General features: G+C 41.5%; 1 protein-coding gene across 8 annotated transcripts in view; it reads left to right on the forward strand.

Moving 5' to 3' along the window:
• The window catches only part of EPHA5 (EPH receptor A5), a 226,803-nt gene that overhangs the window by 2,927 nt on the left and 206,045 nt on the right, over nucleotides 1–17,831 (forward strand). For all 8 annotated transcript variants that reach the window (XM_063156546.1, XM_063156548.1, XM_063156547.1 and 5 more), the window contains exon 2: nucleotides 11,944–12,008. In XM_063156546.1, coding sequence (XP_063012616.1) covers nucleotides 11,970–12,008 — 39 coding nt within the window. In that variant the 5' untranslated portion in view covers nucleotides 11,944–11,969. The remainder of the gene's footprint in view (nucleotides 1–11,943; nucleotides 12,009–17,831) is intronic.

The following is a 17,831-nucleotide window of genomic DNA, read 5'->3' on the forward strand; positions in this document are numbered from 1 at the left end:
AGCCCTGCAATATGTCACTGGGCTTCCTGCACTGCCTTTGGTTTAAAAATGCATGTGTTTTAAATCTTTCTGTTGTAAGTACTAGGGTTTGGGAAGTGGCTTGTATAAATTATTTATGTGAAACACAATGAATGACTGATTTGGTTGAAGACTCCCCCCCTTCACCCTAAACTATATGATTTGTTGCACATCGCCCATGGATTTGAAGAGGTTTGCAGATCACATTTGGTCATCACTTAGATGACCTTAAAAAGTGTCATGTGGGCAAATTATTAAAATAATGGAGTGTGTTATATCTGATTGCTTGTAACAAAGTAATTCCACAAGATATTTGCATAATTGTAATTAAATACAAAGTATATTTCATTTTTGGGCTTTTCAGCAGAAGTGCTGATGAGGCAGTGCTTAACAATGAAGTGTACTGTTAAGCAAATCAAAAGAAATGTGGTTTGCAAGAATAACATTGACTTAAATAGACAGAGGTGGAAAAGGCAGAATGGATCTTTGGAGTGTGTTGTGTTTGTTTTAAGACTAGAAGGATATTATTATTTTTTATGAACTCCTGCTTTGCTCCTTTCCCTCTTAATTGTTTCAGGGCTTTTTGAAGCTTGCTTTATCGCAATGTATCATTTGTTATTTGAATGAATGAATAAATGAGTACAATTAAAGGGGTGGGTCTGGTGCTGGCAAAAATAAAGGAAGGTTGTAATTTGCAAATTATTCGTGCCAGAGCCTGAAATGAGCCTACCTGTTCTCAATGTGTTGATTTGTGTGTGTATGTGTTGTCTCATAGTGGTATATAATTTCTGTCTCATAGCACACAGATAAATGCATATTTAGCTATAACATCACAATGTTTATCTTTAATAAGTGAATTAAGTCTTTTTCAGGAGTTTTTTTTTTTTTGGTGTAGTAAAAGCAGGTGGGAAAATAGTCTTAATTTTCATATCAATGTATATAAATTAGTCTAATGCTTCAGATAAAAATACACACTATGAGAATATTCTGCTTATTAGGTTGTACTGCTTGGCTTAGTATGTCGTGCATTCACACAACTATAGGATTTTATGTCATTCTGTAGGTGTTGAGTGCTGCTGGCATGCATTTGCCTTGTGCATGCAGAGCAGGTAAGTGTGGACACATTTCAGTGTGCTCACAGTGCCTTAAGGAGGCTGTAAGGAGTTATCAGCTCTGTATTTGGTGTATTGCAATGGTTCCCTGTGTGCTTGCCATGAGAGCAGGGCATAGCCTCAGTGCCATGTGTTTATTTTACTCACTGGAGTAGTCCCATTAACTTTTAAATTTACTGCAGTGGAATTGCTGGTATGAGGAAGGACAGCTCATGTCTAATGGTCTTTTTGGGATCTGTCTGATGTGTGATTTATGGCTTTTGAAGGGGTTTAGAATGACTCAGTCGTGGCTTTAAAATGGAACTACTATCCTTTTGACAGTAAAGCAACATTTGAAACTCAGCACTTTTAAGTATATGACTAAAAGCATTGCCGCCTAATGACACATTTTAAAAATGGAAATAAACAATGGCAAAGATTGACTCCAAGATAGTGCCTGTTTCCTTTCAAAGCTCATCTTAAAAATTGTGATAAATAGTAGGAAACAGTCAAACTGTCTCAAACAGTAACTGACTGCTTATAATGTGGTAAATTTTGATACTATAATTTGATGTATAAAGCAGCTATTTGCACATCAATATGCAGAGGGGTTAATTCCATGGAAGGAAGGGAATTTATTTGGCTTGTGTGACAGATTCTTCCCCCTCCACTGTTAACTCTCCCACCACTGCCTCACTTTTTAGCTCCAGTATACAGTCCGGTTCCATGTCTGCTGCTCTCTTTCTGCTAAATAAGAAAACAAAATCTTGCCCATGGTGAAATGTTTAATTTTTACGCTAAAAATTACAAAGCTTTTTGCAGCAGGCTTGAGGGAGGCACGGCTGGTGAGGCAAGAGCAGGATTTCATAAAATCTGGCAGAAGTTGAAAAAGTGGGACAGCTTTTGACGTGGTGCCCTGCGCTCTGTTCTTGCTGGTTTTATGCTTTATTGTTCCAAGGATTTCCATGCTGCTTCTGCACGAATCCTGGTGTCCAGCATGTGCTGAGCAAGCTCAGAGCCCTTGACCTGGGAAAGTCCCGCTGAATTAGCTCGGCTCAGTGATAGTGATGGACCCTGTTGGCTTTAGGGTCTCGAGCAGACACGGGTCTGTTAGATCTGCCAGTCTTTCTGACTTGGAGCTGCATTTCTCCAGGTCCCTTCCTGTGAGTGTGCATATACTCGAGTGGAGATGAGCTTTAAACATTGCTTAGGGACGTCAGGGAAATTAAGCCCTGCCTCAAAATAAGAAGAAAACAAGCTCTTTTTGTAATTTAAAAAAATATTCTCACTTCCTCTTCAGGAATAAATTGAAGTCTGTATATGGAATAAGGGCAAAATGAGAGAAACCCCAAACACACACAGATTGGTCACTTCGTAGAAGCACTGAATTTCTTAGTTAAGTGCTTGCTTTTATGGAGGAAAAAGTACTCACTCAGCTCTTCAGTAGGTACTCAGCCTATTGCTATCCATTAAAAAGGTTTAAAAAAGAATGTTGTTCTTCTAGTAAAACATGTAAACGCAGAATTGAAATCTGTCACAAATGCACCTTTCTGAGTAACCATAAGTGCTGCTGAGAGATGAGGCCTCATTTCAACCCAATGGACTTGAGCTGGGTATTTTTCTTCACTCAGACAGTGGTGCAGAAATACTATGTTAATTATTGCATTGGAATGAACAAATTTTTTTCAACTTTCTCTTCACTAAATTGGTTTTCTTTGATCTCTGCTAGAAAAACTGATGTGTATTTAAAAAGCTTGTAGAGAATTCTCTTTCCTCTGAAAATATATTTTATTTTTAAGGTGTGCCTGTTTTTTGGCACAGGCAGAGTGGAGAGCTGGATTGTCCTTTGTTGTGCCTGTCCCTCACTCGGCTCTGAGACTAGCTGGACATTGAGGTGACAGGTGAAAGCATTTCCTGCCCCAGCTGCTTTCACAGCCAGCTGTATTGGCAAACCTGAGCACTGGCCTTCAGTAGCTTAAGCTCTCTCTAGGGATTTGTTACCCTTTGAGTTGTCTCTTTGACCTATTATATCTCTCACAGTCTCAGTTTTGGTATTTGCTATCTCTTTGGTCAGTGCATTATCTGAACCTCTCCGAAGGTTTAATGCACATATCCTCTTGGAGGTGGAAAGCAATTATCCCTGTCTCCTGCAAGGAAGCTGCTCCAGAGCAGGCAATCAGGAGGAGGAGATGCAAGCACTGTGATCCATGGCACCTGGCTGCTGCTGGGTGTGGGAGGTGATGGGTGAGTGGCTGTTTGCAGAGATGCAGAGCATATTGCCTGCTGTGGACAAGGATGCTGCTTCTGCCTTGCAGAGAGGGCTGAAGATGCTTTGGGCCACAATATTTGCTATGGGAACATTTCAGTGGGTGCTGTTTCACCGGGAGTGGTGTTGGTATGAAAACACGCTCCTTTTCTCTCCCTCTTGCCTGGCATTTCAGTTGTGCAGCAGGTGTGTTAGGAGCACTCTGACCAGGTAGAGGTGCTCAGGTGACCACTGGCTGGAAAGGATGAGTGATGCCTCCTGGAGAAGGTGATGCTATGACGACAGGTCTGGGAATTCCCCTGTGAGCTGATCTGGCCTCCCTGAGGAGGAAGGGGATCCCTGCTCCTTGTCTTCTTGCAGGCAAGCTCCTGAGAATCTGTTCAGCAAACTGTGCCTTGAACAGGAAACTGTGCATGGACAGCAAACAGCACCCTCAGAAGCTGAGAGCTCCTCGGTGTAGGTGGCTGTGTAGCAGGTATTGAACCTGTAGGAGAGGGGATGGAACCCTGGGCCTGCCGGCTTCCATGTCATTTTGGTGCAGGGGGCAGTATTGAAGTGTTTTGCCAAGGTGTTATCTACTGGGTTCTCTAACTTGGATCACTTCATGTTAGAAAGGGATCAGAACAACCAGTCTGAACTTAGTAATTCCCAAAGGGGATAGAGGAACACCTGAGAGAAAATCAATTATTCATCATCAGTAATGAGCTTCATGCTTCTGAGTGGACTTGTATCACTTCTTAAACTGTTTGTCCCAAAACAGTGAAACTACTTGGGGAAATTATCTACATACCTGCTTTTTTAAGATAATTTATAAAAATAACCCAGTCATTTTGGCTTATCCATCCTTGCTTTACTAATACTCAAAAGCAAATTCTTACTAAAATGTAAGAATTACTAGCTACCTCCACCCTCTTCCCTCCACAGAAATGGAAGGGATAAACTGTCAACCCCCCTGCAAAGCCAGTAGATCATTTTAAACACTTTTTTCCTCCCAAATGCTTGCTAAGCATTATGTCAGTTCCTCTTATTTTCTACTTGAATGAATTCAGTGGCAGCAGAGTAGTCATTATTTTTAACAGGAAGGCTTTATTGGTGGTGGACAGTGATGTCTTGCAAGTCCACTGGTGCTGAAAGCTGACAGCCTTGCCAGGCCTGGATGTACCTGTGCCAAATTTCTTCAGTTTAGATATATGCATAACAGATATTGATCTCAATGTCTTTTAGGACACCTTTTAGGAACAGAGATCACAGAGGCTGTATGGCTTTTAGTTGTTAATTTAGGGAAGGAGGTGAGATTCCATCTCAGCCCTGCTAGCAGGTGTTTTGATTGCGCCGAGAAGGTGTTGGGGTGCTAACATTCAGCTTGACTCTGTGTGTGCTTGATGAGGTGCTAGCTTTAAGCAGGGTCTTGAAGAAATTGCCTCCTTCAATGGCTGCAGATGCTTTGACAGTGGTTGGAGGCCCTGATCTGCAGGACAGTACTGGTATTTTGTTTCTCCATGCAGGCTGGTTGTCAGGTTGCAGGTGCTGGTTGCATGTTGCTTTCAGTGGAAGCTTCTTTTTCTTTCTTTGTGGTAAAGTGATACTTGCCCAGATGGTTACCCAAAAACGTGGTGCTGCAGCCAGCTCAGAAATCTGTTCTTGTGTTGGTACAGTGTTGTTTCCAGTGAATTTGATGAGTGAGAATGGAAGCGTTTTCCTGGCTTTCTTCACAGTGAATAAACCCTTTTCAGTTAAATGGTGATTTTGGTGGGAATAGGAGTGTTTACCATTAAAGAAAAGCAAAACATTCCTGAAGTTTTTAAGTTTCCAGGCACTTTGTTGTCAGGCTAATCCAACCACTTTCTTTCATTAAGTAATGTATGGTGGGAAGAACAAATGACTGCCTCTTGTTTTGACTGGAAATTTTTGTAAGGAAAAACTCTGCAGTTTTCTGGTTGTTTTAGTGGGTCAGGTTATCAAAGTGAGCTTTGGGTTTCCCTCCCTGGTGCTACAGCTGGTTCTATGCACATGGGGAAAAAATGCAGCCAACCTGAAGAACTTTGTCAAAGGGCAATATCATTTCCTTGTAAACAGTGTGTTCAAGCAAATTACAGATGTAATGCAGAAATTACTGGATTAATTCTCTAGTTGGTGTTATGATTGCAATTGTCCATCTGGCCTTAAAAATCTATGAATCTGTGATGCAGATTCATTTTGGCTCTTGCTATAAAAGGGAATCATGATAACTTGGATCAGAATGAAGCCAACATAATAAAATATAAATCTGCAGTTAATATTAGTTTGCAAGTTCATTAAGTAGTGTATACTTTCCTCCTCCAGTGGGCTATAAATAATAGGTTCTGCTACAGCTTGTACTCTGATGCAGCTTGTTTCCACTGATGGAAATATTTCAGAGGCTCTTGCTTCTGTGTGTTTTGTCCCTACTCAATGTAGCTAATTAATTCAAGGCATCTACTCCCTGATGACCTTGATTTCTTTCAAGAGTTAGATTTTTTTAATTTGTTTTTGCTTTCATGGGTTTTTTTCGACTTTCACTTCTTGGAGTACCTTGGATATATACTTTTTAGAGAAACATTTGGCACAACAGGGAAAACTGTTGGACGATGAACGAACTGCAGGAATGAACTGCAATAAAATCAGTGAAGATTTATGAAGCAGGAAAACTTTGACCCATTATGATGATGATGGAAGAGTCCTCTGCTGTCTATGTGTCTTGCTAGCGCTGTGACCCCTGGAAGTACTGGAGGAAGGATGGGGGTGTATGCATTGTAAGGGGAAACGAGGTCTGTTAATGATGATGTTGCCAGCTGTGCCCCCTCATTTGGGTGGAGGGGAGTAAAGGCATGAAGCTTGGTGGAAAGTTTGTGATGCTGTTCTTCTGATGACCTGAGATGAAGTCTCAGGTCAGATGAAGACCTCAGAAGGGGGTCTTCTGAGACCTTCTGATGGAGTGCAAAGCGCTGCTGTCACATCTTGTCCTGCACCTTGACCCCCATCCCGCAGAAGGTTTCACCTCGTGCTTAGTTGTCAGTGAGTGTTCCTGTGAGAGGTTTCTGTAAATGCAGTTGTTCCCATGAGCTGTGAGCGTTGGGTCAGAGCTGGGGCTGCCTTGACGGCCCACAGAAAGGCTGGAGGTACATTGTGTCCTGCAGCGTGTGTGCCAAGGGGCCGGGAGCCTGGAGGAGGATGTAGGAGCATGGCCTTCTTTCACAACAGACTTCAGCTTCAGGCTACTGAAAATAACCTTCACATTCCTGTTCAATTTGTAACAGTTTTATTAAAGAAGAGTTGTCCTTCAATTGTTGAAAACCAAACATTTTTATTTAAGTGTTAACTTTTGTTTCAGTTTAGTTAGTGTTAGTTGTTTAGAAATGTGCTACTTTAGAACTCATGTGATGTCTTGAAACTTCTGTGCAGGCTTTCAGGGAGGTTTCTTTACTCCTGTTTGTTTTGTGATGGAAGGTGTTTTTTAGGGTCAAAGAGGATTACATTTCCTTCCTGTTTTAAGTATATTTCAGTGGGATAAAATAAAAAGAGATTTTTATGGCTTTACATTCAGCTTGATCATGATAGAAATTCCATCAGCTTTTGCTATCCCAACCATTTTGCTTATTCTAGAGCTCTTAGTTAGGGTATACTTTGGTAGAGGATGCCTTGTGGGAAACCTTAGCTTGCAAATGGTGCTACTGAAGAGCAGTATTATTCTACTCTATTATTCTATTATTCAGTATTGAAAATTAGCTCAAAGACCATGTCAACTCTGGAGAATTCAGTTTTTGTATGCCTACTGAGACTTTGCCCCAGGGTGAGCAGTGAAGGATTTCCTGGAAGATCTTTAGATACTGAAATGGCAGGAGGATGTGTAGCTGGTGGGATCAGAAATACTCAATGTTCTAGACTGTTGGTGGGGCATTTTTGATTTTTAGCTTGGGCATTTTTTTCCCACTTGAAATTGGAGTGAAGGAAAAAAAACCCCAACACTCCAGATCTTGCTCCAGCCCAGAGCCAGAAGAGCCATGTCACTTCAGTGGTCCATGAATTGGTGGCTCCTACTTCAGGCATTGTACCATCATTTTAAGCCTGTCCTGCTTTCTCCTGGGCAAGCTACTGCTGCCACATGTTTTAGGTGGCTGTGCCAGTGGGGAGCTCTGCTGTGCTGGGGAGAGTTGGTTTAGGTCAGTGTTGAATTTCATGTGCTTCCTCTCAGACACAGTCCCTGTGTAGCCATGGTTAAGCTGCTCAATGCCAGTTGTATGACCATGACAAGGACATCTGAGTAAAAAGCTATATCCAGGCTCCCTGACAGAGATTCCCAAGTGAAAAACCACTATTAATTCACCAGCTAGAGTTCAGGGCAAAGGTTTAGATCATGTCTGTTTTTACTCTAACTTGATTGCTCACCTGTAGTAACCAGCCTGTCAGAGAACAAGAGTGTATGCAAACTCCCCAGGCTATTATTCTGTATTAAAAAAAAAAAAAAGGGGGCTGTGGTATGACTTTAGACTTAATCATCATTTATCCTACCCTGAAGGCATGGAAGTTAATGATGATATAGATCTGTGTGGTTTTGTGTTCCCCTTGACTGAGCATTAGAAATAATTAGGGCTTGTGGGATGGATGCACTGATGGTGGAGATGAGCAAAAAATAATATATATTAACTTCCAAGTTTGCTGGCAAAGATACAGGTGCTAAGTGTGTGCTTATGGGGTCTGAGGTCTCTTGCTTTTTTGTTGAGGTAAAGCTAGCTGGTGCTGATAGAAAGGAAGTGGGGATAAAGGACTTCGGTTATTTTGGAGCTTTTTACGGTTATGGGCCAATCAGAATTGTTACTAATTTCTGAATAGATTTTTTTTTCTTGGGCATGGTTAGCTCTGCAGTATCCCAAGTGCTCCTGGGTACAGCTCTGGGTTATGCCCATGGAGTAGGCAGTGCTGGGGCAAGTCCAGGAGTCACACAGGAGCTGGCCCTAGACCTTTTGAAGCGTGCAAGCTTTGCACACCTGGCTGACAGTGTTCCTGAATTACCTTCTTTGGTGTCCTGAGTGTTTGGATTACTTGGTTATTAAACAGCCACAGCCAAATACATGCTGAAAGTCATCACAGGTTGAGTAGGGAGGAATGGTTCTGTTCCTGTTTCCCTCTGTTCCCGGTGTCTTTTTTACCTGCTGCTTGCTCACTGATTTTTTCCTCAGCCTGGCCAAGTAGCATTTTTTTGATAAAAACAATTTCAGCAAAAATAATGTTCCTGCCAGGCTGGAAGGTGATGGGAAGAGAGGTGGTGCTGAGCCTGTCTGGGCTTGTGCAGTGGGACCAGTGTGTGTGTTCCAGTGACCTCTGGGCAGGGCAGGACAGGAAGGGTGCCTGAGAGAGCATCCCCAAAGTGTGCATAGCATCACTGCCATGGGGAACTCCTGCACCTGGGCTGTGGGAGGAAACACCCCTCCCGTGGGGTGAGGGATGCTGGGGCCCTGTTTTGGGGCTGCATTGGGGTGGGGTAGTGACCTGCAAATGGTGCAAGTGAAGGACAGACATTCCCAGTGACATTTTGGGAGGCTGCTGATGGGGAAGGTGCAGACACCTTGTATCTCAACAGAGGAAGTGACAATTTGTGTTTATATGCTAGAATTTTGGGGCTTCTCAAAGCAAAACATCTCTGTCCTTGGAGGTGGTTTAGGTTACTGGCTACATATATTCATCAGAGCAGATGGATGCAGTGCAGTGGTTCAGATGCTGCAGTGTGGAAGCAGCCCTGAGCAGGGTAGGTGATAGCTGCTCATGGGGCAGTCAGTGCCTGCTGTGCCTTACAGCCCCTCAGAGCCTTTCTGAGCTGTGCTGGGAGCCCCTCTGCTCTCCACAGCAGCCCAGAGCCAGGGACAGCTTCAAGTCACTTGTCACTTTTGCCTTCCTGGCACATGAGTTTTGAGTTACTGCATGGTGCCTGTCAAAAGGTGTATTCCATACTATTTATTTATGCAGAATGCAAGAGGACACAGGAGGAATTGAGTCTTTTGTAGCTGGGGATTTGTATTCGTCTCTGATAGCTGACTCACTAGTCGGAAAATTCCCACTGACTTGACTTAGAGTTGAATGGGCTGTATTATCTTTTCATATGCAGAAAATTATTTTGAATTGGAAGTTAATAACAGCAATTTAAAAATTGTCATTGATAGAAAGATAATACAATATTTAGTTGTATCATGTTCTTTTTATGATCTGATGTTTGAATAAAGCACTTTTTCTGCTTTTTCCTTAATTAGCGTGTCATGAAGAAGCTTGTGACATCAAACACAGCATCTAATTACATTCATTAGTAGCATCTCCAGGACAACTTTTAATTAAGTTGTACAATGTAGATCAATACTTGTTTTGCATTCATTGCAACTTAACGACAGGAATATACTGTTCTGCACAGTTTAATTACAGTGATTTTAATAGAAGGAATTTGAGCAAACCTGCCATTTTAGCAACTTCACTGCTGTCTCTTGCTTTTTAAAATAGTATACAGTTATAATATGGGATGTGTTGTTTGTGTGTCTTATTTTGAAGAATTTGGGGTCATTCTTTTTGTCCTAAGAAAATATAGTGTAGCTCAGGAGCACTTGGATGGCAGTGCTTGGCTTCAGCTGAAGCAGGAGAAATTAATGACCATTTTACCTGCAGACTTCATAAGGGGAAAGGCTGGGCATAACTGGGTGATGTATCTAGTGCTAGGTGATAGCAGTAGCTTTATTTTGCACAGACTCTGGGGTGGAAAGCCACCTGATTGTATGTTTACTTACTGTGAATACAGTCCACTGTAGTCTCTGAGTATTGCTTCCACCACATGTCCTGTAGTTTGGTAGCACTGACAGCTTCCAACTGTTTCTGCTTCTGGCAGGAAAAAGCAATCCAGAAATGAAAACCCTGAGCCACCAAATGTGTTCTTTGCTCAACATCACAAAAATATACTTGACCAGGCAGAACATGTTATGCCTTGTGGTAGTGTCCTGCATTAATACTTGTATACATTGTGAAAATACCTGGATAGGCAAATCACTTTTAAGATAAGCGTTTGCCCAATCTGAGAACTGTGGTTTATTTTTTGTGTTTTGGCCTGATTTTGTGTACAAGGAACTACAGCAGTCAGCCTTCAGTGCAGTACAATGATCAAGACCAAATTGATTTAGAGAACTTTGGGTTTTTTTCCAAATGAAATCAGTTGCTTAGCCTTCCTTTGTTTTTAAATATTCGTTAATATTTTAAAGGAGCAAGCTTTGCAGTATAGTACTTCTGGATTTTCTTAGTATGCCTCCATAAATGGTGTAACCCAGAGGGTTAGTAATGATACATGCCTGCTTCAAATTTGTGCTTACAACCTGTTTGGCTTTTTCTCTGTAGCAATCTTGAAGTACCTACATCCTTGCAATTCTAAAGAAAAGAGCACAAAACCTCAGCACCCATTTCAAGCTTGTTCTTGGTCTAGATAATCACGTGCTGGATAGTCTTGAAAGTCCAATTACCAAAACTTCCAGTGAGATTTTTAAAGAGCATGCAGGGTGGAGGTCAGGAATTGAAGACCCAGGGAAGTCCCTTCCTTTTCAGGAAGAAAATGAGCACAAAAAGTGAGGTCTTATGCAAACAATTATACTGAGAGAAGTGAGTGTTGTAATCTGATGAAGTGTGCTATTAAGGTAGACAAAAGTTGCTCTGAAATTGAGATTTTGGATGACAATTGATGATTCAATCTTCTGCCTAGGAGATTTAGAGCCCTGGGTGCAGTAGGTGAAAGCTTAGCACCAGAAGCTGCCACTGTTTTTCTTAGCTGAATTAAGTTTGTGTGGAATTAGTCACTTCTCACTTTTTACCCAATATTTCAGGTAATAAGAGAGGAAAAAAATGTCACAAACTTGGCAATAGGGTTTTTTTTGCTCTTTAATGTAAATTGTTGGTTGCTTGTGTGACTTAAAATTGTTCATGAATTTTTGTGTGTACAAGACAAAAGATGCCTTGCATAGCTTATAATGAAGATGTCAAAGACTTGGAGGAAAATGTGGAAGAGGAAGAAAATTATAGATTGCTGATGAAATTAATACTTGCACATATAATACTTAAAAAATTCTTGTTTCATTTTTGTCCTAAGGGCCTGATTATGCCAAAAAATACATGCCACCTTAGAAGAAATGTGTGTATAAATTTGCAAAGATGTTTGTGAGTGTATATTTTTACCTATATACTGTATGTCTGGGATATACATGTAAACACACAGTGTGCATGAGGTACTTATTCCCCTGGCAGCTCAAGGTCCTAAGAATGTGCAGGATCTGGATTTTGCAGAAGTTCAGTGCATTTGCAACTTGGTTTCTGTGGCAGATCTCAAAGGAATAAGCTAATGGATAGAGAGAATTGTTTTCATTGTATGACCTCATTGTTAGAGGAGTTATTGCATTGTTATTTTGCTTTACAGAAATTCACCTTCCTTGGTTAATTATAAACAATCTGTTTACCAGAGCCATCCATGCCTTGAAATATCTGCTGAAGTTTGTAATCAGTCCATGTTCTTTAACATATTTTTTCTTTTATTTTCAGTGAATTTGCTGGACTCACGTACAGTAATGGGGGACCTAGGATGGATAGCCTACCCAAAAAATGGGGTAAGTCTCTGCTGTTGTTTTCTTTCTCTCTCCCAGATTATACTAATCGTTTCCATTCGGAAAGTAGACTACTGGGTTTAAAAACTCTCTAGAGTGATTTGTCGGCAATGGAGGGAAAAAAATAAATAAAACAACAAGCTGTGACTGAAGAAATGGAGCTGTACGGCTAGGGAATTGATTCATTTATGCAGCAGAGCCAACCACAAGTATTAAAAAATAATCATTAGTCAGCCTCCTCACTCCTCCCCCCTCACCAAGAAAATCCATGAGGTTATTTAAATTTCTCTTCAATTATAAATTCTTGGGTTTTTTCTTGAGCCTTTGCGGTAAATGTGGAAAACAATTTTTTGGAAGTTAGCTTCTGAAGAGCAAGATGTGGAAGATCATTGTTAGCTTTAAATGAACAAGGCTGTTCACAAATGCATCTCAGATTCATGGTAAAGTTCTGGGACCTGGTAACACTGAAACAGGAGCTGAGTTCTAAGCACCTTGAAGAGCCTCTGTCCCTTACCATTTCCTATATTAAGAGCTGTTCAGCCTCAAGAGGAGACAACTGAAACAACGACGTCTGTGAGTGCAGGGAGGGTGCCAAGAGGATGGAGCCAGGCTCCACTCACTGCTGCCAAGCAATAGAACGAGAGGCAGAGGGCAGAAACTGATGCACAGGAAGCTTCACCTGAATATGAGGAACAAGTTGGTTATTGTGTGGGTGATCATGGGTTATTGTGTGAATAACAGGTTGCCCAGAAAAGTTGTGGAATCTCCCTCACTGAAGATACTCAAGAACCCTCTAAACACAACCCTGTGCCATGTGCTCTGGGGTGGCTCTGCTTGAGTAGGGAGGTGGGACCAGATGACCCACTGTGGTCCTTTCCAACCTGACCCGTTCTTGTGATTCTGTAGCTGAAAGAACCTGGCCTAATTTTATACTTGAAGTAAATAGTAGAATTTAAATGCATTACTACCCTCCAGTGTATCTGCTTGACCTGACTGCATCACACAAGCAGTCTTGGCTATGACTTTTGGTCTTTGGTTTGGGGCATCTGCAATGCTGTACTGCGACAGAGATTTGGTGCAGTCTTGAGAGGTTGATTTCTGCACCATGCTGGGTATTCCTGTCAGTTCCTGAAAGCCATGAGCACTGTGTGAGGGTAGAAAGCATCCTAAGTTAGAAATGCTGCATGACTGAGCCCTCCAACAGAGCAAGTCTCAGGAATGTGTTATTCCAGAGGTTTAGTCACCAGATGAAACAGACTGCATAATTGTCTTGGATTCCAGTTGGATTGTTGTATAGATGGTGTTTGTATAAAATTCAGCCAACCTTGAAAAAAAATATATATTAGACAGTAAATTAAAGTCTGGCTTTCCATATATTCTGTGTGGATGAAAGGTTGTGGAAATGGCAGCCTCACTTGGACAAGCTGCATGTTTACAGGCACTGGTTACAGCAGGAATGTGAAAGCTACACAAGGATCTGATTTTATTTTCAATTCATTCCAAGATCAAATCCTGTTAGGGTTAGTTTATAGCCTTTTTTTTTTTAATCTGTTGATTTAAAGCTGAGAATAAAACTTACTCCACTTACTTGTGTGGCCATCAGAATGGCTGGTGCCAGATATGCTGGCAGAGCAATATTTTGGTGCCATGGTGCACCATAAGGATCCCAGTATCCAGTACCCAATATTCTTAAGGGATGGTTTTATTTGTTTTTAAACTTTTTTAACATCTTCTGGTATTTTTCCTGTGGTATAAAGCCCGGTTCTGGTGTATCCCAATGCCCCTAAAAGAATATCCATAGAAAAACAGGGCTGAGAAGTTCAGAATACTTCTGAGTCTGTATGTGTATATGAGTAAATCAAAAGCTAATTGTCCTATACATAAGCCACAACTGTATCTTTTCATTATTTAGGGAAACCTTTCTATATTTACAAGCTCAGTTTCCAAAGAGCATATCAAAGTACACTCAGGAATGCCAAATTAAAGGTTACTGACTCAACAGGGAGATTTTTTTTTTACCTTAATTAACTTCTGCTTTGTGTTTAAAAGTGAATTAGGCAGTTGGTTTTCAAATTTCCAGAAATCTTATCTTAATCTTCTTTGTTTTCATGGGACATTATAAAAATCCAGGAGGTTAGTCCAACTGTCTTTATTTTTTTGTCTAATATATTTGCAGTATTTTATGAGCACTGAAAAAGGTCTTTCCAGAGTTACTTCTCTAATTGCTATTTCTGCTCTACAGTCAGCCGCACTGCAGTTACACATTCTTTGCTTAATTTTTTTTACAGTATCTACCAAGTATTAGTATTTAAAGTCACTCTTTCTTCAGGATTTGAATTTGGAAAAGGAGGGAGCTTTAACTGTCATCCGATATAGGCCTTCTTGTGTGTTTTGGGGCATTCTCATACAAATTTGTTACCTCAGGATGTTCTCCTAGGGAAAATTTTCAAGGTCCCTGTATCTGTCTGCACAGTTCTCCATGAAGGAAAGGAGCAAGAATGTCAGGATGTGTCACACTTTGCTGTGCCAGTGTGTAGATACAAACCACGTTCTGAAGTAAGCTTTTTGAGGCATGGTGTTTCGCTGTTGCTGTGAACAATATCCTGTGGAGTGCAGTCACTATTCAACAGTGGTGCAGTTCCAGCTGAAGATACATTGGTTCTCTTCCAGTGTTGCTGCTTCTCCACTTTATTTTTATTATAATCTTAACAGAACATAAATACTTTTCTTAGAACTATAAGTGCTAGAAGTAGGAGACTGTAGCGGGGCACAGTTGCTGTTAAAGAAAACAAGTGTTTAGTCTTTGGCATTGTATGGGAGTGCTTGCGAGAAATTATCTTTGTACCACAAAGGCTTAAGCTGGTAGGTTTTGAAAACAGATTTCCACATGTAAAACAAACAAACAAAATCCCACAAAAAGCCCCTACTGAGACAATTGGGATAAGAGGTCCAGGCAAGCCAAATGAACTTGCTTTTGGCAGATCCTTTGTAGATATCATAGTCTAAACTTCTATTACAGCTGTGTGCTGTGTAATTTTTGTATATTGAATGTTTAAAACATTTCATGCTCCAAAAGGTCCAATTGCCCTTGTTTAGTCTCTTGTTCACCTTATTTTTTCTGAACACAACGGGAAAATGTGATCTAATGTGGGAAATGAAAGCAGCATTTTATGGGAAGGAGACTGACTCTCCAGCCTGGAAACAAATCAGGAATAAAGATAGGCCTGTTTTGTGCTCTCATCTCAAATGAAGAAGCACTGTAGCAGCTACAGTCCCCACAAAATCAGACCTTGATGCACTGCTGAGCAGTGTGTGCTGGCTCACCTTGTGAGAAGTGGGTTGTATGGAAAGGGAGATGAGCACTTTAGCCAAGGCTGTCCTCTGAAGCTCTGTGTCTGGCAAGGCACTTACTTGGTACTGGTTTGGGTGGTGGCCATTATCCTTGCAGCCTGGTTGGCCTTCATATTCCCCATGCGCATAGAAGGTAGGAAAAATCCCCCTCTTCCTTGGAGTACTGAGGGATGCATGGGAATGAGATGACTGAAATGTGCTATGGCCAAGTTGGGCTTTGAAACAATGCCTTCTGGTGTGAAGAACCGGCTGCTGAGCAGGAGAAAGGGCTTCCTTATTTCTGCTGCTTTTCCCTGAAGGATAAGTGAATGGCAGTAGTCTGGCTTCCTGGCTGCCCTGTGTGGGTCCAGCAGCTTGCAGCAGTTGTGCAGTCAGCTCTTAAACTTGCATTTTATCTCTTAAAAGCATGAGCAGATTCCTGTGAGGCCCTCATGGCCATGGAGCTCAGAAAAGGGACTCTCTTCCTGACAAAACAGCATGGTCAGCATGGAAAATGCTGTCCTTTTTGTGCTCAGGTTAGGAATTGATCCTCTTATTACATGCCAAAGGGACAATTTTGATTTATTTCTGCAGCTCTTGTAAGTTTGTTTTAACTTGAAGGTAGCTATTGTAATTACCAGAGGCTATATCAGGAAAGTCTGGTCCCTCTTGTGCAGTAGGAAGCCCTCCAAGCACATGAACAAAACCAGTCAGGTTTTCTATTAAAGGCTTGTACAGCAGGTCTGCAAAGTCTTTTCCCTCTGGACCGATTGCTGGGGCAGTGCTTAGGACTGCCCAAAGTGGGCACATCAGAGGTTTGTGTGTGCATTGCACGTGGCTGTGACACTGGACAGCTCTGACTGAAGGGCCTGTGCTTCTCTGTGCTAAACATACATTTTTTATCCTATGCAAACTCACAGTGGTAGGAACAAGTGCTGTGACAGAAATAGTCAGGTGAGGCCAGGCAGTGTTTGTGGGCTGTATTGCATCCTCTTCCTCCCTTGACTGGGCAGGAGGCTGGGTCGTGCATTTCAGCTTGCTGCAAAACCATAGCAGGGGCTACAGAGCAAACCCATGCTATGCAGTTTTACTTGTTCTGGCCAAGTAAAACCAAAGTTGGTGCTTAAATTTTTTTTTTTTTTTACCGGTTTGATTTATTCAGCAATTGTATCTGATTTTTGTTCCAGCAGCCCTTATAGGGCTGATTTATTTGTTTGACCCTCCCTCCTTTCACTGTTACTTTAAAACTTCTTTATTTATGGATTAGAAGTACTCTTTTTCTGTCCAAATCAGAATGCTGCACACCTGCTTTGCTTTTGCACAAAGGGTTCTCTTCCATCTCCTCCACCTCACATTGATTTCCCTGAACTTCCTGCAGCACAGAACAGGAAAGTCTCTGTGGTCCTTGGGGTATTGCTTCTGTGCTGTGGCTCATTGCACAGCTCCATGTGATGGCTTTTTTTTTTTTTTCTTTAGGCTCAAATAGGAAAATAAACATGTACTGAAGAACCTGGTCCTGAGGAGATGTTAATTTTCTGCAATGAATAAAGAGTTGTGAGGGAGCTAGGTGATTTCTTGCATGTGGACAGCAAGAAGGAAAGCAATTGCCCCTCCTTTGGGGGGTTAGTAAGGCCAAATACTGAAAGTTGGGTAAATTGAGCTAGACTGATTCCACAAGTTGTTTCTAATTTATGTAGGATATTGATGGTCTTGATTTTTTTTTTTTTTTTTTTTTTTTTTTTGGTTTGTTTGGGTTTTTTTTTTTCTGTTTGGTTTGGATAGGTGGTTTGTTTTTTTTTTTTTTTTCCCGAGCAGCATTTCTGGCTTATTTTTTTGAGGATAGGTACCCTAGGGTGCCTCTTTAAAGTTAAAAATAACAGCAGTTTTAGATTACTCAGCATGATTTGGGAATAGATTCTGTTTCTCTCTGTCAATCCTAGTTCAGATAGAGATTTAACACAGGAATCCTGGATTGGAGGCAGTGCTTGCCCTCAGGGATAGAAATAAAATAAAGGGGGAGGGATGGGGGTTAGTGAAAGGAGAAGGAGTATTCTTGGCACCATTGAGCTGTGTCATGTAGTTATGATTATAATTGGCATTTTCAGGGCAGCACTTTTGGCAGCCTGTGGTTTTTTTTCCTGCAAATGCTGCTGCTCGTCTGTGACCAGCATAGAAGAGGAATTCAGAGGATCTGCTCTGTGGTTTAACCCCTGCCAGCAGCTAAGTCCCACACAGCTGCTTGTTCCTGTCCCTCTCCCCAGTGGGATGGGGGAGACAATCAGAAGGGTAAAAGTGGGAAAACTCATGGGCTGACATCAAGGCAGTTTAATCAGTAAAGCAAAAGCCATGTGTGCAAGTAAAGCAAAACAAGGAATTCCTTCCCCTCTTCCCAAGGGCCAGCAGGTGTTCAGTCATCTCCAGGAAAGCAGGGCTCCCTCACACATAACTGTGACTTGGGAACTCAAATGCCATCACTCTGAATGTCTCTCCCTTCCT

The sequence above is a fragment of the Melospiza melodia genome, chromosome 5 (genome assembly GCF_035770615.1).
Source record: "Melospiza melodia melodia isolate bMelMel2 chromosome 5, bMelMel2.pri, whole genome shotgun sequence".
Lineage (NCBI taxonomy): Eukaryota > Metazoa > Chordata > Aves > Passeriformes > Passerellidae > Melospiza > Melospiza melodia.